Source organism: Heteronotia binoei, chromosome 13 (genome assembly GCF_032191835.1).
Source record: "Heteronotia binoei isolate CCM8104 ecotype False Entrance Well chromosome 13, APGP_CSIRO_Hbin_v1, whole genome shotgun sequence".
Taxonomy (NCBI): domain Eukaryota; kingdom Metazoa; phylum Chordata; class Lepidosauria; order Squamata; family Gekkonidae; genus Heteronotia; species Heteronotia binoei.
Genome location: NC_083235.1, coordinates 62,494,425 through 62,519,087, shown reverse-complemented (window position 1 = coordinate 62,519,087; position 24,663 = coordinate 62,494,425). Strand labels below are relative to the sequence as shown.

The following is a 24,663-nucleotide window of genomic DNA, read 5'->3' as shown; positions in this document are numbered from 1 at the left end:
TACTCTAAGTGAGGTCTTACCAGAGCATAGTAAAGCAATACCATCACTTCACGTGATCTGGACCCTATACTTCTGTTGATACAGCCCAAAATTGCATTTGTGTTTTTAGTCACCACATCACACTGTTGACTCATGTTCAGCATATGGTCCACTAAGACCCCTAGATCCTTTTCGCACATACTACTGCTAAGACAAGTCTCCCCCATCCTATAACCATGCAATGTTTCCTCCTTGACAATCAGCCTTAGCCCCACCCCACCCACCCCGCCTCTGTGCCCTGGGACTGAGACTGGAACACCACTCCTCCACTCTCCTGCTCCATCCTTGCTGGCTCTCCTCCCCCTTTCTCAGTTCTCAGGAGGCCTCCAGCTATGCCCTGCCTGCTGGGCTCCTCCTAGGTTCTTGCATAGCTGGGCCCCTGCCATGCCTCACCAGGCCATCAAGACTGTGCTTCTGCTGGCTGCCTCCATGCTCATTGGTTGGTCCAATGGCCTTTGAGGTTCACTCTGCCTCAGCATCGGCTTTGTTGTCCCAGCACCAGGAGATGCCATCAGCTTGCACCCAAAGTTCTGGGGCCTAAGAGAGAGGTGGTGAGGTTCATGTCCAGTTGCTGCGGCTACCTGTTGCCCAGGATTTCAATCCTGGAAGTTCTAGTTGAGTCAGCAGTGGTTGTCCAAGGTATGAGGAAGGTGGGTGGGTCTTGTTCAGTTCCTGCAGTCTCAGAGAAGTCCCCAACTTTGCCACAGGTGCTGGCCCCAGACACACATAAAAATGTTATAGATTGCAAAGGCTGTGGTTGCAAAGCATTCAAAATTAATGGTCCACTTATGAAATAACTGAAGAAAGCACTCTCAAAAGCAGAAACAGACCAACTAATGGTATAGGTATTATTCTGGAACAGAACCAGAAATTGATTTAATATCTGTACAGGTAGGTCCCTTTTTCGGTATACTGGAACTGTAAAGATACTCAGTTAGAGGAATGTATTATTCTGTGTTTGGTAATATATTTTATAGAATTATAATCTAAGAACACAAAAGCATAATTTTATTTGTCAAAAGCCAATGTCAGCAGTTTAAACATTAGATATACATGTATGTCTAAAAATACAATTCCAGTGAGCTCTCTGGTGTGTTTCTCTCTCCCAGTTTCCCCAACAGCTGATCTGGACATGTTTTCTTGTTGGTACAGGAGCAAACTAATGCTCTCTTAATGACCTTGCAGGAGACCTGCTATCAGGGGCTACAGAGTTGGAATTTGATGGGGGGGGGCATGCTCCCATGGTGGTGACTATGTGATTCTGACATCTGCCCATTCACTCCCTCTGCCCAATCCCTATCGAGGGACACTAGCAAGTGGCAACGACAGCTCCAGCTCCTCTTCTTCACTGCCATTGCCATCAAGGACTGAGATCGGAGGGGGAGGGGCTGTGGCTCTGTGGCAGAACATCTATGTGGCATGCACAAAGTCCCTGGTTTAATCCTTGGCAAATCCATTTAAAAACGATTAGGTACTAGGCGATATGAAAGACCTAGGCTGAGACCCTGGAGAGCTGCTTCTGGTCATAGTAGGAAATATTGAATTTAATATACTGAGTCAGACCATTGGTCTAAGACGGCTTTCTGTGTTCATAGAATCATAGAGTTGGAAGGGACCTCTAGGGTCATCTAGTCCAATCCCCTGCACAATGCAGGAAACTCACAAACACCTCCCCCCAAAATTCACAGGATCTTCATTGCTGTCAGATGGCTATCTAGCCTCTGTTTAAAAATCTCCAAGGAAGGAGAGCCCACCACCTCCTGAGGAAGCCTGTTCCACTGAGGAACCGCTCTAACGGTCAGGAAGTTCTTCCTAATGTTGAGCTGGAAACTCTTTTGATTTAATTTCAACCAATTGGTTCTGGTCCTATCTTCCGGGGCCACAGAAAAACAATTCCACACCATCCTCTATAGGACAGCCCTTCAAGGACTTGAAGATGGTGATGTGAGCAGATGAGTGAACAAGCATTGGTAATGAGGAGCAGCAGTAGAAGCTGATATCCACCTGCTCACTCGCTCATGGACAGTGACAGAAAAGAAAATCAGCGGTTCACTGGCTGGGTTTGTTGGAAAGGAACTGTGTAAAGGTTCCATAGCTCACAAAAATCTGGAGCCAGCCCTACTTTCTGGGCTGGGATAGGATACTGGGGAGAATACAGTCTAAAGACATGAATTTAAGGGCCAGAGACATCATAGCAACAGGTAGTGCAGCTGCTGAAAGTATAATAGGGTCACTGCTGAGGGCAAGGTAATGCTGAGGCTAGGATCATGATCCTGGAAGCAGCCTTAGCAAAAAGAAAAGGGGAGGGGGAAACCATGGGGATAACTCTCCTAAAGCTGGAAAAGGGTTTGGGAACTTGAAGAGAAAAACCAGAAGCTGGGGAAGAATGAAAGAATAAAAAAGAGACAGGGAAAAGGATGAAGTAGACAACAATATAGAAGAAACATTAATTAGTCCAAATAGCAACCCAGAATCTAAGAACAATAAACTTTAAAAATGAACTTAAACTGGGAGACTACAGTGGAGCAAGTGTCCCAGAACACCTCCAATTACATCCAGGACTGTTATAGCTCCCAAATCAGTTGGAAGTTGTTTGACAAAGAGCTGGAAAGATGGGAGGACACAGTTTCAAGAACACAGAAGTATTCTGCAGTTTCAAGAACACAGAATATAAAGACAATCCAGCAAAAACCAAAAGGGAGGGATATGGGGAAAGGACAGCACTGAGTTTGCATAATTTTGGCTGCTCTTTCCTATACTGTTTGAGCAATATTGCAGTGTTGCAGTTTTATGAGACAAAATACCCCAAAAGAACCAATGAAGTCTGAAAAACATCAATCTATCCCTGTCTACACCTCCCCCACCTCTGTCCTTTTGGCTCTTAGATAAAATTTTATATTTTACTTTCCTCCATATTAACAAATTAATTAGCCAATAGCAATGTCTTACACTGAAAAATGAGAGCAGCCAGCACCCACAAGGCATGAAGCCAATGGACTATCAGATCCAAACTTTCAGCATGGAAACTGTATGTCAACTGAATGTATCTCACATCATGATGAGTGACCAGGTCATCCAGCAGATTTATGCATCCATATAACCAACACCATGGCCATGAAACTTCCATCAAGTACACATCATTTTCACAGTCTTTGTACTTGTTCATTTCATGTTATTGGAAAACACAGCAAGCCCAGAACCTCTTCTTACCACTCCACTCCAATTGCTCAAATCTACAACTAGTACATGGTGTTGCAGACAAGGCTTCTTTCACTCATTCTTAGAACAGAAGAACTGGTAACAGGAAATGGAGTACTGCAATTTTATTCTGAAAAAAAAATCAATTTGTTCAGTCACATCTTTATGCATGTTCTTAGATGCAGCTCATGGGAATACGATGGGGCAAGGGAACCAGTTAGGCAAGGCATTTCTTTGAAGAAAGGTATCACAAGTCTTTCATTTCTTCCCACCTGAAACACAAGTATAGATTCTTAACATCCTCTGTCACATTGGGACTTTCACACTGCCTGATTTCCACTTATCTCCTCAACACTATGTATTTTCAAACTGAAATCCAGACAATACTTTAGACTATTGTTGGGTACCAATGGGCACAATGCTAGGCACATATATACCATTCTAGACCAAGATACTGAAAAAGGAAAAACAACACCATTAAGGAGAAAACAAAAAGCTCCCAGCCAATCAGTTATAATGAATTCCTCTCCCCTACCAAATAATCAGATACTGTGCCAAAGTAAAACCCATTCTGCAGTGGATTTCCACCCCTCACCCCCTTGATTTTCTGGCATATCTTTCCACATTTATTCTCCATTTAATCTTTCCAACATTTAATCTCCACTTTGGCCACTTCCAGTCCTCAGAGAAAGGAACGAAAGCCAAACCACAAAATCTGTACAGAAAACAATTCTTCTCTGATCCCACTGGGTCTACTATATAGTGGCTACTGTTGCTATACTTGGAATGCTTGATTAAAAAACCCATAGATACAGCATCAGACTGTAGCACAGTTTCCCTCTTTCCTAGGGAAGTCCTTGCTAGGCAAGCATCTAACACTTCAGTTGATACCTGGCAGTTTCAGCCACTTTGGCACTTTTCCAGATGCAGTTCTCCGTGCTGGTGGCTGCGGCACTTCAAGGGTTGTTGCTGTGTGTTCCATAGCTATGCATTCATCAGCTTCTTCTGGCTCAGGTGGGGGACCAAAAACAGGCTCTGAACTTGATAGAGAAGTATGAGACACCGGTTTGGACAAATATCTGGCAGAAAAAAAATGTAAATGTTAGATGTTCACATTGCTCTTAATCTGCTGTGCCTCTGTTTTCTGTAGAAAAACCCAAAGGTCTAGACCAGGGGTCCTCAACCTTTTTAAATAGGGGGCCAGTTCACTGTCCCTCAGACTGTTGTAGGGCCGGACTGCTGTTACTGTACAAGGCCGCGGGCCGTCAGTTCTCCGTCTTCTGCATCTCTCTCCCTTCCCCACACCACACACCCTGGCCTGGGAACTCACCTCACCTCGGTATCACCTCACACTCTGTCTCCGCCGCCTCAGCCCAGTGCCAGAAGTGTGCATTGCTAACGCAAGTTTAGGTCAAACGTCACTTCCGGTCTGATTTTGCCATAACCCGGCGGGCCGCATAAACGTCCTCAGTGGGCCGCATCTGGCCCGCGGGCCGTAGGTTGAGGACCCCTGGTCTAGACACCATGTATCAGAACAATACTTTCCAGTCCCTTCTGGATTTTGGCAATGTGGGGACTTCTCTCCATTCAGAGAGGATTTATAAAGCTGTGAGATCGCATACACAAGCAAGCTTTGTCAACTTCTGGCAGACTCTTCAGTCAGTGAGGCAATAATCCCTTCTCTGCTTCAAAAAGCATTACTCACGATGTCTACTTACCTAGCTACTAAGAGGTCAGCCTCTGATGGGGAGACTACAGATTCCAGCAGGTCCAGTCTGAGATAGCAATCTGTAAAACATACATACTCACCAGTCTAAGTTTATCCTTTATAAAGGAGGTAAAAACCCTCCTGCTGTTTCTGCATCACAGTGCTTCAAAGTTATGAAGCCTGGGGATGCTTCTCTGTTTTTAAACAAGACTAATGACCACCCAAGCCAGACTAAGCCCACTCAGTCCCTCCAAAACTGAGAAACGTTCATCTAAAATTCTGATAGTGTGGGTTTCAGAGCACCCAGAAGTCTGTCTCAAACCCTTTTCCCATGGTCTAAAAGAAGAAAAGGCAGTATCAAAAAAGAAAACTGCTGGACAAGCAGTGATGGTGCCTCATCTGTTCATGTATATTTCTATCTTGAGCATTTTATATCACCGGCCATTTCCTAGCACACTGCACTGGAAGAAAGGGTTTTTAAATGTCCTCTCCAGCCTGCTGCACAATCTTACTCTGACCTCTTCTACACACAAACTTCCTTAAAAGCCCACTCCACTACAGCTGTCAGTTCTGCTGTGTTTAAAAGGTAACAATAAAAGTAGGCAGCACCGTTGGTATTATACTCCCGAAAAGCTTTCTAGAGCTTTCCCAAACACTTCTGATAAATGTGGTAAAGTCAAAGGAACGTTATACCACATGTGGTGGAAATGCGAACTGGCTAAAAAATATTGGGTGCAGATTTCTCTCTGGATTCAAAAGATATTAAAGATGCAAATTTCGCATGTATCGGAACTATATTTATTAAATGTATGTAGAATGTCGATGTCCAAAGCAGCGAAAAAGTTACTGCTTCATATTGTTACAGCAGCGAGAATAGTGTATGCCAAATACTGGAAGTCGTCTCAAATACCAAATAGGGAGGAATTCATGTTGAAACTGCTGGAAGCAGCTGAAATGGATTTGTTAACCAATAGGTTGAGAGGAGGGAATGTAGAGGAATGCAAGGAAACCTGGAATCCATTGTATGAATGGGCAAAGAAATTGGGTTTTGAATTGATAAGGTAATATATATGTTTTAGGTTTTAGGAGGTTGCTCCATTAGATGTTATGTTTAGAATAAGAAATTTGTATGTTTATTTCCCTTTGTTTGTTGTGTGCTATGTATGTTTTTAATAAAAAAATTAAAATAAAATAAAAATAAAAGTAGGCAGCACACAAATACTTGTTCTTAGTTTGAGGGTGACCCATGCTGAAGGCAACTGTGAAACATTCACACATTGACATTTAACAGTACTTGGTATAAGTCTTGGTTTCAAAGAAAAGTAGATACGGAATACAAATAAAGTGCCATCTTCTTTTTACCTAATATTAATTTGAAATCTTAATATTTATCTCATGATGTTTGCAGTTCCAAAGTTTGCATGTTCTTTTTTTTTTTAAATCATATCAACCGAAACTAATCTAATACATCTACTAATATCTATAGGAGCTAATCATAGAAAGAAAAAACTAAAAATACATATCAATTGGCGTGGGAGGACATCATTTTCAGAAACGTAAGTGATTATTGGAAAGCAGACAGCAATATTTTTCCATTAAAGGTATTCGTGTTTGAGCTGATATTTTGGTCATTAAAAATAATCCCAAAGGCGCTGCTGCCAGGCCAATATGGTTGGGGGGGGGGGCTTTATCCACCCATTTAGCTGCTAGAGTTGTTCATGCTACTGATCAAAGTTTGCATGTCTTTACATCGTTTCTCTATGTTCTTATGCTGGACCACTCAGAGGACTTTGATATAGCTGACCTTTTCATTCTTATCCCTTGGCTTGAATATAGTCGGTATTAAGGGCATAGCCATTTGGTGGTTTTACTCTTTTCTGACTGATCAGACACAGAGGGTGTTTTCACACTGACCTTAATCGGCAGCGACGTCCCTCTTCACCGCGCAGATTTCGCACCAATTGCTGCGGAGCACCCGGAAGAGCCGCAAAGTCCCGCGGCTTTTGCGGCGCAAATGGAAACTGGTTTTTGGCGGTTTCCATTTGCGCCGCAAAAGCTGCGGGACTTTGCGGCTCTTCCAGGTGCTCCGCAGCAATTGGTGCATAATCTGCGCAGATCCTGCGCGGTGAAGAGGGACGTCGCTGCCGATTAAGGTCAGTGCGAAAACGCCCAGAGAGTCTCCACCAGAGGTGCAGAATCAACAGGATGGAATTTATTTTGTGGGGCACCACAGAGCTCTATCTCTTACCCGTACTCTTTAATATATAATATAGGAAGTTGCCGGATGAGACTGGAAGGTTTGTATTACTGTGAATCTCCTTTCTTGGTGGTCCTAGGGTGGGGCAGTTGGAACCTCTGGGGAGTAGCTCCTCCCTGGAAGCAGGCAGGGTCACTGACAATTCTGATCTCCTAGGGGTGGAGCTTCTCTTCCCAGCAAATGGAGGAGTGGGGAATCAAACCTGGTTCTCCCAGATAAGAGTCTGCACACTTAACCACTACAGCAAACTGGCTCTCCAGTTTGAACAGAAGACCTGCAGGGTTCCCGCTGAAAGAGTTAGGGCCCCTGGGACCCAAGCAGCATACCTTAACCAGGCCGCAGAAGAACCAGCTCCACCACTGGGTGGGAAGAGACTGCCCCAGCCTAGGACCATTGAGAAGGGAGATTCACACTAAATAAAACAAACCTTCCATTTTCCAGTGGTCCAGGCTGGGGCAATCTGAACCTATGTGACATAGAAAAGCAGTATGCCCCGGGAGGGTGGTGGGGGCTTAAAGAATTAAAACATTAGCCTGAAAAGGTACGTTGCAGAACCCTTCTACCAGTGAACTTGTAGGCTTCCTCTTCCTCTTTATTGCCCCACCGTGTTCTCTCAGCACTAGCCAATTCTGGGTAGAATAAGTCAAGCTCCTTCAATAATTATCCATTAGAACCATATATCAGTAGTTCATCCTGCTTTTCTGGATTCTCAATAAGACAAAATAATTATGAACTCATATTCCCCTGATGAAGGCAAGAAATGGACCATGTAGTAAAAAAAAATCCATTGGGAGGAATACGATTGTGTTTTCATGAACTGCCTGAATTATTTTTGGAGATTGAATGCGTCAGCATTTGTAAAGATTGTATGTCTAAGCTCTGTATTCTTTTATTCACTAGTATTTGGATGTTGATGAAATGTTGCACTGGTGTCTTTGAATAAATTTGTATGAAGACCATACTGATATACATAAATTTTCCATTTATATTTGTAATCATTTCTGACATGGAGAGTTTCAATATTGGCTTACTTGGAATCTCTAGGTGGTGGCTAGAGATCTCCAGGGATTAAAATGGATCTCCAGGTAATATGGATAATTTCACCTAAAGAAAATGGTTGCTTTGGAAGGTGGACTCTATTATACTATATTCCATTGAAATCTTTCTCCTCCCCTAACCCCACCTTCCTCAGGCTCCATACCCAAAATCTCCAGGTACTTGCCAACATGGAGCTGGTCCACCAATGAATGGAACAGAGCAACTACACCCTTAGCAATTTCCACATTGCAGAGACTCCCACTTTGGGCTGATGCTAAGCTAAAAGGCTTTGTGGCCTAGTCTGAAAGTCCCAAACAATCAAGAGTCCACATTTTCTTCACTATACCTAACATGCTCATCTGGGGTCAACCATCATAAGTACTGGCTGAAGCCAGGGACAGTTTTTCTATATGCAATTGCAGAAGCTGTGCAAACTCTCATAGGTAAGAACAAGAGATGAAACCACTCACCACTACGCTTTTCAGATCCAAAATGTACAACAGCAGCAGGGAAGAGGTTAGCCTGCAGCAAAAGAGACAGAAATCCCTGAGTTAGAATGAATACAGGAAGCACTGAAATGCCTCTCTTTTAGTTAGCTTTGGGAACTGAGCAAATGCTCTCATACACACACACCACCAGCCTCTTTCTTAAGCAAGTGAGGACTAATGTCTTTGCCACTTTTTAGAAAAAGCTGAAAAACAGAGCAATTTAAGCTAGCTTTTGGCTGAATTGCTGTGATGTTTCTTTTGGTTATGATGTTTTAATCTTGTTGATTTGAGGGGAAGTGGTGATGCTCTTTTAACTTGAGTTGAATTATATGAAAAACTGAGATATAAATATTTTAAACACAACATGAGAAAAAGTTATCAGCATTTGCTTGTCAATGCACTGCTTTTCAAGAAATCAAATTTCCATACTGGCAAACAAATCCCCTTGAAATATAAAGCAGGATTTAAGGAAAATTAAAATGAAAAGGTGTGAAGATCTGGCATGCTGAGATGATGCCAAATACTTGAGTAGCCTACCTAACCTCCAATGAGAGCGCAATCTGCTTTTACTGAGACCTTCCCGAAGACCTTCAAGTTCAACCTTAATGTAATTTTGTAGTAATAATAATAATAAATTTTATTTATACCCCGCCCTCCCCGCCGAGGCAGGCTCAGGGCGGCTCCTGAAATAGTTTTCTTTCATATGACCCTTCTAATGGTTGCTTTTTGTGAGACATTTTACATTGATATCAAAGTACAAAATTCCCACACTGAATGGCTTTTAAAGGATTTATGCATGTGTAAATCATTTACCTGAAGTACATGCAAGTGGGAGCTTGATTTTTAAAAAGCCTATAATTTAATGTGCATGCCCTTTAAAACTGATGCCACATTTACATTTTTGTAGGCAACGCTAGAGCATAATCACACAACTGTCAATGGATGTCTTGTACTAACACCGTGCCAAAACACCTCTTGTTTAGATTGGTGAAGAATGGACAATACGTTGCAGATGAGCCTGTAATGGTATTTGCTTCATGCCAGCGCCTATTGTTCTTAACATGCCATTTCATGTTTAGCACCGAGAGTACACAACTACAAAAAATGTAGGCTTCCTTCTAGACGGATCTTGCAGGCAATGGTACTTCTTGTGTGACACAACAGAAAAGTAATAAGAGGAGGTAACTAGGGGATCACCAATGTGTAAGGGGATTGTTCCCTTCAAGAACTCTCAAAATCAACTGAACTTGAATCCGATGAAGATGGAGGTCCTTTACCTGAGTTGTGGCGGCCTGGGAAGGGAGATCCCTTTGCCAGCTTTTGGTGGGGTGCCACTGGTACTGGCGCCAAAGGTCAAGAGCCTGGGAGTGCTACTGGAACCCTCCTTATCAATGGAGGCCCAGATAGCAGTCACTGCCAAATCTGCCTTTTCCCATCTTCGGCAAGTAAAGCAGATGGCCTCCTTCCTCGAGCACCATGACTAAGTGACAGTGATCCATGCAACAGTCACCTCGAGAACTGACTACTGTAACGCCCTTGTCTCAGATCCAGAAGCTGCAGCTGGTGCAGAATGCTGCACCCAGGTTGCTATACATGAGCATCCAACCTGTGCTGAAAGCACTGCACTGGCTGCCTGTAGCATACCAGATCCAATTCAAGGTGCCGGTACTAACCTTTAAAGCCCTAAATGGCTTGGGATGTGCCTACCTGTGGAACTGCCTTTGCCTGCATATACCCCAGAGAGCACTGCATTCAGGGGCCCTAAATCTTTTGTCCAGACCCTGGGCCAGAGGAGACTAAGCTAAGTTTGACCAGGACCACGGCCTTCTCAGTGGCAGCACCAGCGTTATGGAACAACCTCCCAAATGATATCAGGGCCTTACAAGATCTTGTTCAGTTCCGTTAGGCTTGTAAAACAACATTGTTCCAACATGCTTTTAAGAACTAAGGGGAGAGTGCTGTCAACCTCCTAGAAGCCGGGTATATTTATATTACTATCATTGTACTTTGTGAGACATTGACCAAGGCCATCAGCATATCTGGAAACTACGAGAAACCATGAAGAACTATGAGACGTTGACTATTTGTTTATTTTATACATTACATATCAGCAGATATAGCACCAAAGAAATTAATTTTATGTATTTGGTTTTAATAATTACTTAATGTTTATTATTTTTATATTAATATTGTCTTATAATAGATTGTTGTATTTTATCATGTTACTATGCTGTTAGCTGCCCTGAGCCTGTTTGCAAGGAGGACAGGATACAAATATAAATAAATAAATAAAATAAACCAGGTTGAATTCCAACTAGAAAGGTGTTTTATTATAAAAGAAGAAAAGAGCAAATCATACATACAAAACATGTAGGGGACACACACACACTGACCAAGAGGAAAATAAAAGGAAGTAGCAGGGAAAGTGATTTGGGAAAGTGATATTTACCAAGTCTTGGAGTTCAAGGTTCATGGAAGACAGCGAGAGAAATGGCTTGCATTTCCCAGAGAGAAGAAGGAAGCGCACAGTTGCATGGGGAGTATAGTGTTTAGAACTGAGAGTACACACATGCTGCACTGGGCAGAGTGTGTCCAGTTATAGGCAAAACTGTCCCTAGGGCAGTCTGATGTGTGTGCCCCTAGAACAGGGGTGGCCAAACTGTGGCTCGGGAACCATGTGTGGCTCTTTCACAGATATTGTGTGGCTCTCAAAGCCCCCACCGTCCCATCAGCTGGCTTGGAGAAGGCACTTGTCTCTTTAAAATTGCTTCTCCAAGCCAGGTCCACCTTTTCTTCCTTACGGCTCTCAAACATCCAACATTCATGTCTTGTGGCTCTCAAACATCTGATGTTTACTCTATGTGCTCTTATGTTAAGCAAGTTTGGCCACCCCTGCCCTAGAACAATACAATTGGTTTTCTGCAGGTTAAATAATGTGTCAGAAGAGGCTTAATGACACTCCCATGCATGAACGAAGAAACTTTTGACAATTTGCTGGAGTTGAGCTAATATTCCCTTGATGAGGGAATTGAAAGAGTTAAAGTTTTCTGATGACCACTGAATGCAAGGTGACAGAGGCTATCAAGTTATATGAATAGCCCATTAATTAAGGTGGAAAAGAAGACCAGGTGTGGATGGGGTGAAGTCTAGGTGAGGGGAGGTGTCCTCAGGAAACCTGTTGTTGAGATTAAGTATCTCTTTTAGGGTAGGGAGGAAAGCTATTACCAAGTCAGTTGTCCTAGTTCACCTTTCAGAATGTTTTCCTAGGCTTATCTCTGGCCAGTGTCCATCTTGCTTGTTCCAGTTCCATTTTGTTTCCACTTCCAGGCCAGGCTGTAGAGTACACCCATGATTTGGGGGATGAAATAAAAGAGGGGTGTCTGGTTTCAAACTGCCCTTCTGCATGAAGGGTCTGGCTGCTAAACATAAAGAACTCAAAAATGACATTGTTGATCTTTAAATGGCTGATGCTGGTCAGCATGCTGGGAACAATGCAGCCCAACAGCAAATTCCCTGTTAATGGAGAATAAACATGCAACTTTTCACTAACAACATCCTCTGCCAGAACACTGGGAGATGTCCAACAACATGCCATTTAACATCTGTCCAAGGTAAGTTGGTAGAAAATGTTAAAGATAGAATTGTAAACATACAAAAGAATTAGCCAAACTGAAGATAAGTCAAGCATGGCTTCTGTAAAAGGGAAATCTGGCCTCTCCAACATTTTAGGATTCTTTAAGAATGTCAACCAAACTGCATACTGGAGTGACGCAGCAGACATTCAGACGTCTGCATGCATTTGGTTAACTATTTCATCAAAGGCTTCTGAGTAAACTTAATCACAAAATAGGATATTTCTTCTAACGGACTGGCAACTTGTTAAAAAAAAAAAAGCAAACAGAAGATGGTGGTGGGGGGGGAATGAACCATCTCCACAGCGGAGGGATATGAGCACCGAGGTCCAGCAGGTATCTGTGCTGGGACTGGATCTATTTATTTTATTCCTAAGTGACCTGAAAGGGGAGGGGGCTTGAACAGTGAGGTAGCAAATTTGTGGATGACAGCAAATTGTTCAGGACGGTGAAAACAAGGGGATTTCAAAGAGTTCCTAAAGGACCTGTCAAAATTGGGTGAATGGGCAATAAAATGGCAGATTAAATTTAAGTGACACAACATCACAGCAAAAAAGGTCCTAATTTTGCATACACAGTGTTAGAGTTTTAGCCCCATTTGTATCGCTGTGTATAGTTCCAATCCCTGAATCTCAAAAAGAATATTGAAGAACTGTAAAAAGTCAGATTACAGCAACTAAAATGATCACAGAGTTGTAGCACCCACACTATGAGACAAGGCTAAAGCCGCAGGGGCTCTTCAGTTTAGAAAAAAAAAAAGATGACTGAGGGGACTGCATGACAGAGGTCTACAAAACTACATGAAGTACATAGAAACAGGATGGAAACTCCCCACGGTGTTGGAACTCTGGGTCACCTCATGTACCTCACTAGCAACAGTTTCAAGACAGACAAAAGTATTACTTCACACAACCTGCAAAACTCACTACCACCAAATGTGGTGATCACCACTGATTTATATGGATCTAAACAGGGAACTGATAGATTTATGAAAGACAGCGCTGTCACTGGCTATCAGCTGAATGAGGCCCTTTGGATTCAATGGCAAATGCTGGGAAGCATCCAGTAGGTCAGTGAAGTTGTTTGTCGACCCTGGTTCTGTGCTTCCCTGAGAGATCTAACTGACTGCTGTTGAAAACAAGATGCCGGACTATATGGACCACTGGTTTGATCCAGCTTGGCTACTCTTATATTCATTTATGGAGAAAGAGGGTTAGTAGACTACATGCGTTTGACTGTTCCCCTATGGCACTTTTATATGCCAATCTCTCCTACCATTCACTTTTCCCCATCAAACATGTCTTGGAGCCTGGCCTAGTGAAAAGGTGGATGGGAAAAGGGGTTACAAAGGAAAAGTGGTGTAATAAGAAGAATCAAGAATTTGTCTTCCATTCCACCACTTCTCTGAAAATGCCCCCCCCCCCCGCGTAAGAGGAGCTACACCCAGAGTTGGATGTTTCATGTTTCACAACAGACAATTTCTGAGCTTGCTTCAGTTAGGAAGGCAGGATATAAACCAAATAAATAAATAAATTTCATTATGTTTTCCAAGAGAAAACTTTTTACTTCATTCCAGGGCACAGTTGAGGGGTGCACCTTGCTGAAGCTAAGCAGGTTTGAGCCTGGTCAGTGGTTGGGATGGGGAACCTCTTGAGAATCCTACATATGTTACTTTGAGTTACACAAGGAAGAAAGGCAGCATATAAATTTAAAAGGACTAAAGTCTAACTATAACTTATAACATCCTATATCCTTCTGCACCATAAGCCTTGTTGCTACTTTAAATGGCTGATGCTGGTCAGCATGCTGGGAATAATGCAGCTCAACAGCAAATTCCTTGTTAATGGAGAAGAATAAACCTTAGTGATCTACAGACATAAAACTGGTATGTGACATGACTGTATCAAACATGGGATGGGGCTCCTAATTTGGGGAGGAGGGCTGTGGTACACAGAGTGCTGGTAGCATACATGGATGACTACCTGCGACATCTGGATCGAGGCGGCTCAGTGGTGCTGTTGCTGTTAGATCTGTCAGCCGCATTTGATACGGTTGACCATCAGCTACTGTCTAGCTGCCTCACCGATGTGGGGATTCAGGGGTCTGCCTTGCAATGGCTGGCCTCTTTCCTCCAAGGTCGGGGACAAAGGGAGGTGATAGGGGAAGAAGTGTCCCGGAGGCACCCACTCATAGGTGGTGTGCAGCAAGGGGCAGTTCTGTCCCCGATGTTATTTAACATCTACATGCGCCCCCTTTCCCAGATTGTCAGGAGGTATGGGCTGGGGTCTCACCAATATGCAGATGACACCCAGCTCTATCTATTAATGGGTGGCCAATCTGGCTGCGTCCCAGACCACTTAGACCTGGCATTACAAGCCGTGACATCTTGGCTCAGGCTGAGTCGACTGAAGTAGAATCTGACGAAAACGGAGGTTCTCTATCTGAGCCGCGGTGGCCCAGGAAGGGAGATCCCCTTGCCAGCTTTTGATGGGGTGCCACTAATTTCAGCCCCGAAGGTCAAGAGCCTGGGAGTGCTCCTGGAGTCCTCCTTGTCTATGGAGGCCCAGGTAGCAACCACTGTCAAGTCCGCCTTTTCCATCTGCGGCGGGTACGACAGTTGGCCCCTTTTCTGGAGCACTGCGACTTAGCAATGGTGATCCATGCTACGGTCACTTTGAGAATAGACTACTGTAATGCCCTCTACATGGGGCTGCCCTTGACTCTGACTCGGAGACTACAGCTAGTGCAGAATGCTGCAGCATGGTTGTTAATGGGACTCCTGAGATGGGAGCACATTCAACCAGTGCTGAAAAAGCTGCACTGGTTGCCCATTGTGTTCCGAGTCCGTTTCAAAGTGCTGGTATTGACCTTTAAAGCCCTATATGGCCGAGGACCTGTCTATCTAAGGGACTGCCTTTCCCCATATGTTCCCCAGAGAGCACTGCGTTCAGAAACTAAAAATCTATTGTCCATCCCCTGACCAAGGGAGGCCAGACTGGGCATTACACAGGCCAGGGCCTTTTCAGTGGCAGCACCAATGCTGTGGAATACGCTCCCCAAGGCCATAAGAGCTCTGCAGGATCTCTCCCAATTCCGCAGAGTTTGTAAAATTGAACTTTTTAAACAGGCCTATAACAACTAGGGGAGAAGGCTGCTGCTTTTATGCTACTAGGCAACTCCACCAGATGGACCACCAACAGATAAATTGTATACTCTGTATAGCACCAATACTTTGTTTTACATTGTTTTAAATTATAATTGACTGTCTTATTGTTTTATATTTGAGATTGAGATGTTGGTTTTTATAGGATTGTTAGCCACCCTGAGTCCGTTTGGAATGGGTGGGATATAAATGGAAAACAAACAAACAAACAAACAAATAAATAAATACATACATACATACAGCTCCCAGGAAGAAGAGAGACCACACCCCAAATCAGCACCACAAGTCACCTTTTTTGTAATGATCTGGACTTTCATACCGCCAACCTGACATCCTAGCAGTAAGGAATAATATTTATTAAGCCTTTTAAAACATTTCCTTTCCCAAGCAGCGGGGCCCAAGGTTGCAGGCTCCACCAAAAGCCAGTCACAAAGGCGGCTCTCTGTAAACTTTTTAATTAAATAGTACCAGACACTGTTAAGAAACCCCAGAGAAAACTCTTACAAAAGCTTTGATGTCTCCGCTCCCTTCATCTGAAGGGATCCTACTATTTAGGGAAACGATAACAACAACAACAAAAAGTGTGCCCCCCCCAACCTCTTCACACACCATCCTTTTCACACCAACCACAAATTTGGAAAATGAGGTTTTTGTAGCATGTTAGTGTTGGAATTTTTTAATAACCTCCTCTCTCTCTTTTCCTCTCCTGCCCAATTATTGTGACGAATAATTAACATTCTGAAGGAGATAACTAAGCACAGCATCTCGGAGCTCAAAGCCCTTCAGTTCAAAGCCCTGCCCTTTTCTCTTCGTTTCTCCAGTTGCTGCCACTAAAACCTCCTTGTCAATCAAACTCTGGGCATACACATCAAAGCTCCATGTGGGAATGGCCCCAAGGGGTCAGAGAAAATTCATGGCAGGGCCTGTGAGTGAGGCACAAAGAAACAGGGAGAGACAGAGAGCAGAGGAATACAGTCCAAGAATGAGACAGATACACTCAGAACACAGAGAGGGACACACACACATACACGCACACACAAATTCTGCAATATACACACAGCAGGCCTCAATAAGAGCAGCTACCCTATTTTTACCTCACAACTTGACAAATAAGTCCAGCTTAAGCTTTTGAGCTCCTCCTCCACAACCAATTCCCACCATTGGCAAGACATCAGTCCAAAGCTCTTTTAATTGGAAGAGACTTAAAGGAATGAGACAGCAGCTCATGAGCGCAAAAAGCACCTCCTCTTCGCAGCTCATTTTTTTGCCCCCACTCCAGGAGCTACCCACTTTCCCCCCTCCCTAAGGTTTGCCCAATAAAAACATCCCTCACTGTGGCTCATCCATAGCTCAGTCCTTCTATTTCAAGCAAGATATGATGCATATTCACTCCCAAAATGCTTGTTTGCTTTGCTTTTTCTGTATCTCTCACATATATTTCACTGGAATCTATAAGGTACTTCATGGGCCAAAGAAAGAAAAAGTACATTCTTCTAATACGGCCATAAATCCTCTAGCCTACGTATGAAAAATTCATGCCGACAGGTCACAACACTTCCTTTCCAATATCAGATGCCAGCTTAGGGACGTACCAGGAAAAGCCCCTCGACCCAAACACCTGCCTTGTCACAGAACGAGATGCACTTTCTGCATCTCCTTCATTTATACCCACCTTTTCTCCACAATGGGGGTTGAAAGCGGCTTACAACATTGTCCACTACTCCGTTTTATCTTCTTGCAAGGTAGGTTATGCTGAGTGTATGTCTGACTGCCAAAGGCCATCCAGCAAGCTTCTACCGCAGAGTGGATAATTGAACATGGGTCTCCCAGACCCTAGTCTGACACTCTAACCACTACACTGCACTGACTCTTGACTGCATTACATGAAACAGTGTTTGAGAGCAACATTGCACTACTTTCTTTCTTATTCCAAGGGGCAGAATATTCAAATGGAAATGAACATATTTGGGGCTATTTCTTATTGCTCTGTTGGCAACAACTGTTTCCAAGTTGTGAGTCACTCACTGCTGCCTCTGTGCTACGGATTCCTTTGGCATCTGACTGCTTGGCCTGCTCCTTCCTCTTTTCCAGGAGACTGCATCCTCTAGATCACATTCTCATTCAGTTTATATTATTGCTTTATACTTGTAAACCTCCCAGAGAGGTGGGTATAGAAATGAAATATAATAACATAAGAGAAGCCTTGTTGGATCAGGCCAATGGCTCATCCAGTCCAACACTCTGTGTCACAGAAGAACATAAGAGAAGCCTTGTTGGATCAGGCCAGTGGCCCATCCAGTCCAACACTCTGTGTCACAGAAGAACATAAGAGAAGCCTTGTTGGATCAGGCCAGTGGCCCATTCAGTCCAACACTCTGTGTCACATAAGAACATAAGAGAAGCCTTGTTGGATCAGGCCAGTGGCCCATCCAGTCCAACACTCTGTGTCACAGAAGAACATAAGAGAAGCCTTGTTGGATCAGGCCAGTGGCCCATTCAGTCCAACACTCTGTGTCACATAAGAACATAAGAGAAGCCTTGTTGGATCAGGCCAGTGGCCCATCCAGTCCAACACTCTGTGTCACAGAAGAACATAAGAGAAGCCTTGTTGGATCAGGCCAGTGGCCCATCCAGTCCAACACTCTGTGTCACAGAAGAACATAAGAGAAGCCTTGTTGGATCAGGCCAGTGGCCCATTCAGTCCAACACTCTGTGTCACATAAGAGAAGCCATGTTGGATCAGGCCAATGGCCCATCCAGTCCAACACTCTGTGTCACATAAGGACATCGGAGAAGCCATGTTGGATCAGGCCAATGGCCCATCCAGTCCAACACTCTGTGTCACATAAGAGAAGCCATGTTGGATCAGGCCAATGGCCCATCCAGTCCAACACTCTGTGTCACACAGTGGCCAGAAAAACCAAGTGCCATCAGGGGGTCCACCAGTGGGGCTAGAAGCCCTCCCACTGTGCCTCCCGCCCCCCAAGCACCAAGAATACAGAGCATCACTCCCCCAGACAGAGTTCCAACAATATGCTGTGGCTAATAGCCACTGATGGACCTCTGCTCCATATGCTTATCCAATCCACTCTTGAAGCTGTCTATGCTTGTATAGGTGGTATAGAAATGAAATATAACAACTACTACTGCTTCTGCTGCTGTAACTACTGTTGTTGTTAAATTAACAAGCTAAAAGCATCTGGAGCTGATAAAAAGATTAAAAAGCAACAGAATCAAAGCCTACTAGAGGGCAAACAGCTCCACAGACAATCTGAAGTTAGATTTCACTGTACACAAAAATACAGAGCTGGTGCATAATAGGGGAACTTGTGCTATTGGCGTTCAAGTAGAATCCAACCCAGTAGAGTGCAGTTCAAACCCATTTTGGAGAGCACAAACTATTCATCTATAAATAAAAGTCAAACCTATAAAGAGTTAAATAAACATATATGTGTATTATCTGAAATTCAGTGGTACAGCTGGAAACTCTCCACAGCACGAACTTACATATCTCCCTACACATATAAACACATCACATCACATCATCTTTATTGGTATAGCAGCATGAATCCAAATGGCTTGCAATAGAATCTCACTGAAAATGTCGATTGCAATAAAAAAGGCCAACCCAATGCTGGGAATTATTAGGAAGGGAATTGAAAACAAATCAGCCAGTATCATAATGCCCCTGTATAAATCGATGGTGTGGCCTCATCTGGAATACTGTGTACAATTCTGGTCACCGCACCTCAAAAAAGATATTATAGCATTGGGGAAAGTGCAAAAAAGGGCAACTGGAATGATGAAAGGGTTGGAACACTTTCCCTATGAAGAAAGGTTAAAACGCTTGCGGCTCTTTAGCTTGGAGAAATGTCAACTGAGAGGTGACATGATAGAAGTTTATAAGATTATGCATGGGATAGAGAAGGTAGAGAAAGAAGTACTTTTCTCCCTTTCTCACAATACGAGAACTCATGGACATTCATTGAAATTGCTGAGCAGTCAGGTTAGAACTGATAAAAGGAAGTAGTTCTTCATCCAAAGGGTGATTAACACATGGAATTCACTGCCACAGGAGGTGGCGGTGACTACAAGCATAGACAGTTTCAAGAGTGGATTGGATAAGAATATGGAGCAGAGGTACATCAGTGGCTATTAGCCACAGCATATTGTTGGAACTCTGTCTAGGGGAGTGATGCTCTGTATTCTTGGTGCTTGGGGGGGGGCACAGTGGGAGGGCTTCTAGTGTCCTAGCCCTACTGGTGGACCTCCTGATGGCACTTGGTTTTTCTGGCCACTGTGTGACACAGAGTGTTGGACTGGATGAGCCATTAGTCTGATCCAACATGGCTTCTCTTATGTTCTTAATTTATGGACAAAAGGAACATCCCCTAGAAGCATAGTAAAGTAATTTTGCTACAGATTCAATGATTTTGCACTTATATGAGGCTTAAAGAAAAGATGTTACAATCTTTAGATCAACCCTCTAAAGGTTGCAGAAAAGGCTTTAAAAAAACAACACAATATTGATAAGTCTTTGCCTGGCTCTCAAAAAGCAAAACCAAATAACTGATGTTAAATTCAGTTATTTAGATTTTTTTCACCAATATAGGCCAGCCACTCAGATAGATGAGATTCAGAAAGCATATGTATAATAAAATGATTGGGGTCACATCTAAAATGAAAGCGTAGCCAAAACTGAAGAAGAAGAAGAGGAGGAAGATGATATTGGACTTATATCCCACCTTACTCTGAATCTCAGAGCAGTCACAATCTCCTTTTACCTTCCCCCCTACAACAGACACCCTGTGAGTTAGGTGGGGCTGAGTGAGCTCTTACAGCAGCTGCCCTTTCAAGGACTACTCCTACGAGAGCTATGGCTGACCCAAGGCCATTCTAGCAGCTGCAAGTGGAGGAGTGGGGAATCAAACCCGGTTCTCCCAGATAAGAGTCCACGCACTTAATCAATACACCAAACTGGATCTTTGAATGGTTAATTGAATGGTTATCACCCAAGCCTTTGTAACTAAATATCTCTGGTTCAAGTCCAAACATATGGCCGCGTAAGATACGCATGCTGGGACTCTAAAATTTTCCTCAAAAACAGCTTGGACATGTTCCATTGATTCATTAAAGGCAGAAATCCAGACTGAAGTACCATATAACAGTTTGGTGCAAATTTTATAGTTAAATATTTTAAGGGCCACAGGTATGTACTGATTACCTTTAGCAAAGAAAAAAAACCAGGAAATTGCAAGAGCTGTACTATTTAAAGATTTCACCATTTCCCTAGTACATGTGGCCCAGCTAGTATTGTAGTAAAAGTTAACGTTCAGGTATTTGAAGCTTTTGACCTGTTCAATGGATTTGCCTTGTATAATCCAGTCAGTATGCTTCCAGTAATTTTGGATTTATCAGTTTATGGAAAGTCTATTCCTATCACAATAAATTAGGAGATATGTTAGCATCCTTTTCAGTCCAATTTCTGATAATGAAAGTAATAGTGTCATCAGCGTATTGGAGCAGCGGGACATGCTTCTGACCTATTTTTAGGCAACGCCCATCAACACCACTCATGAAAGGGGCCAGGTCATTTAAAAAGTGGTTAAACAATGTAGGCGCCAAGATACAACCTTGCTTGACTCCAATTGAGGTTAAAATCTTAGGGGTTAAATCAGGCCCGTAGCCAGAAAATTCCAGATGGGGGGCCCACAAGAAAATTTTTTGGATGGAGGGTCCCCCCTCTGGTGGCCCCCCCTCTACCCCAATCTCCACTCCGGTGGCCCCGCCCTCCTCTGTGCAGCACCTCCCCCTCCCTCCCAACTCACCAACATGGTGAAACAAGGAAGCACGGGCTTCAGGGGCTCTTTCAAGATGCCCCCCTGCCCCTACCGGTCATGTGACCGGCGGGAAAAGCTGCTCTGAGGCCGGCAGTTCCTACGCTGGCTTTACAGCGTGCTCAGCAAGTATCTCTTAATTTTTTCCACAGAATATCCCTGGGTATGGAGTCAAAAGTTCCCCTTAGGTCCAGAAAGGCAGCATATAACTTAGGTCCCTTCCCTTTCCTATATTTATTTATGAGGTATTTTAAGACAACACAGTGATCTAAAGTTGACCCTGGCAAAAACCAAACTGCTCTGATCCCAGAATTTGTTGATCTAATATCCAGGCTTTAAGTTTATTGGCCAGATGGCTGGCATACAACTTCCCTATGGAGGAAAGGCCTTGATGGCAGGAGCTTTACCCATACATACATAATAAAGCCCTGTGAAGTGCTTACTAAATGTATTATTGGTTTGAGTCCAACATACACACACCCCTATTTTATTCTCACAATAGGAGGGAGGAGAAAGAATGAGCACATGTGTATGACTGGCCCAAGGTCACTCAGTGAACCTGGGAGATTGAACCCGGTTCTCAATATTAAAAAATGGAGAAGTTGTATGTAAAGGCATGCAAAAAACCCCCTCAAACCAGTATTTTTCAGGTTTGGGTATAATGAAACAGAAAAATATTGGTATTTCCTGATATTCCCAAATTCCAATACTGGTATGTGGATTCGAGAAATATTTGGGAAACCTGACTTTTTCAGCTCTATTACACTCAATAGGGAATGGTCCCCATAGGGTATAACGGAGAATCTATCTGGGGGTATCTGGGGCTCTTGGGGGGGGGGGTTAGATTGAGGCACCAAATTTGCAGCATAGGTGCCTCTCCTCAACCTCTCCCAAGCTTCCAAAAGTTTGGACCAGAGGGTCCAATTCTATGGGCCCCCAAAGATGGTGTCCCCATCTTCCATTGCTTTAAACATGGGAGGAAAGGCATTTGAGTTCACTCACCAAGTTGCACTGCTGCCATGGCCACCACAGCACAGCTTGGAGAAGGCATTTAAATCAACTCTTTAAATGTCTTCTCCAAGCCGTGCCCAAATAAAAGCTGAATAATGTTGGCTTTTGTTCAGATTCAGCTATATCAATAGCAAAAATGAAAAACCCCAAAACAACAGTAAGGTATTTTGGGGGTTGGGGTTTTTTTTTGTTTGGGTAAACCAAACACACACCCCTAGTTGTATGTGAAAGATGCATGATGGATACTCAAGAGATCAAATGGGCTGCCTTGGTCACTATGGAAAAACGGGGCAGGTCTGTGCTATCATCTCAGAACTAAATAATCACCTTGCTGAGCCAGCCAGGTTCCATCAAGGGAAAAAAAAAGAACCAGACAGTGCAAGTGGACCCTCATCCCACTACCGTTATCAAGTTAGCAGCCAACTCCAAGTGGAGCTTAGAAACATTATCCGCAAAAAAATTCACAAATGAATCACAGCCGACACCCAAATCAGTATCAGTTTCAGGACACAACAAATGGATAGTCAACCTGTTGAACAAATTTGAATTGAGCTGGTTGTGAGCTAGCAGATGCAATGGACACAGTAAAATAATATCTTTTTGCCACTTTTACCATCACCTCATAGATCTTCAGTTGCACTCTACAGTGTGTTCTCACAGCTTCATCCCGAGGTTTTTTTTTTACTTTTAAACAATTTTATTAAACATATCAAACTTATTTACAATAAGGCATAGTGTGTGGCTTAGTTACAATATCCTTTTCATTCAGATAGAAAATTTCAGTTTCTTGGAAAAACAGGAAAAAATAATACAAAGAATAATAATAATGTCAGGTCTTTGGTGCCCCTCCCGGTCCCCCGTCGCCGTTGCCCCACCCGGGCACTCTGGGGCGTTCCCCGGAGGTCTCAGAAACAGGGGGGTGGGCACTGGGTTACTTCACCGCAGGCCCCCGTTCCCTCCTGGCTGTGCTATGGCTCCTGTCCCTCTCTCTCGCGAGGCAGCCTCTTTGCGCATCAGCCAGCTCTCCTCAGCGACCTCCTCCCTCCCTCCTTTTATGCTTCCCGACCCATCCTCCCCCCTCCCAGGACCTGCCCCTCTCTGGCTCCTCCCCCCTTCAAAGCCCCAGACGCCCAGGAGAGGTGCGTCGGGGCCGGGCTGACTGGGCGTGCCTCAGGCGTCCCAGCCCTCAGCGGCGTGCTGCAAGGGAGCGTCTCGTGCTGCGACGAGCTGACTGGCTCTCCCTCTTGCTCTCCGGCGTCTTGCCCCGGCCAGACCTCACGGACTCGAAGCCGGGCTCGCCGTCTGGGAGGCGTCGCTCGGGTGGCTGCTTTCGCCCCGTCAGTCGAGGTGAGGGGTGGGGCCTCCACAGGGGCTTGGAGAGGTGGGGGGGGCTCTTGGGGCGATGCCGGGGGCTTGGAGCGGCTGGCAGGCGCCGGGGGGTCTCCTCCGCGCCGTCCCTGCCCGGGCTGGGCGGGACAAATAATTAAATTATTAAAAGTACAGCATTCATGCATAAATCAGATTCTATGGTACCACTTGATGGCAAGTATGCCTATCCTTCTGGTTGATGTTATGGCTACCAAGAAAAGAGTTTTCTGTGACAATAAGTGTAAGTCACAGGTAGCCATTGGCTCAAAGAGCCTTGACATTAGTCTATTCAGGACCACAGGGAGATCCCAAGCAGGTGGTGGTTGCTGAGATGGTGAGAAAAGGCAAAGGAGTTCTTTTAGAAACTTCTTAGTGCCGGGATGAGCAAAAATGTAAAAAACCATCAACTAGAACATGAAGGACCAAAATGGCAGCCAAGTAAACTTGGATAGAGGAGTGGCTTAAACCTGCATATTCCAGAGAGAGTAGAAATTCAAAGACCAAAGAAAGGTTCAAGTGGGACAATGGGATACCAACGGAGTTCAAGTATCCCAAGAATTTCTTCCACTTATATGTGGATTCTCCACGCTGTCAGTTTCAAGTGGGGAATATTGTAGTGCAAAACTCAGCTCTCACGGGACAGTAGCAGATCCATCTCTGGGGGAAAATCTTGAAAAAATCCCTTAAGACAGGTTACAACATTGCATTACAGTAGGCTAGTCTTAATGTTAATGCAGTATGGATCCAGATAGCTAGATGAAAATAGAGCCTAGTAACTAAAGCGCAGTCAGTGGAGTCAATGTAGTATGGGAGTAATATGTGTGCTCTACCTAGCCCCTAATAACTGCATGCCGAGCCACAGTGTTCTGCAGCAACTGGAGTTCCCAACTGATTTTAAGGGAAGACAAATGCACAGTGCATTAC

At 44.0% G+C, this 24,663-nt stretch overlaps 1 protein-coding gene across 2 annotated transcripts in view; it reads right to left on the bottom strand.

Moving 5' to 3' along the window:
• Nucleotides 1-3,347: 3,347 nt before the first annotated feature.
• The window catches only part of ASPSCR1 (ASPSCR1 tether for SLC2A4, UBX domain containing), a 125,926-nt gene continuing 104,610 nt past the window's right edge, over nt 3,348-24,663 (bottom strand). For both annotated transcript variants that reach the window (XM_060252404.1, XM_060252405.1), the window contains exons 14-17: nt 8,711-8,762; nt 4,956-5,025; nt 4,129-4,316; nt 3,348-3,509 (exon numbers count right to left, since the gene is read on the bottom strand). In XM_060252404.1, coding sequence (XP_060108387.1) covers nt 3,496-3,509; nt 4,129-4,316; nt 4,956-5,025; nt 8,711-8,762 — 324 coding nt within the window. In that variant the 3' untranslated portion in view covers nt 3,348-3,495. The remainder of the gene's footprint in view (nt 3,510-4,128; nt 4,317-4,955; nt 5,026-8,710; nt 8,763-24,663) is intronic.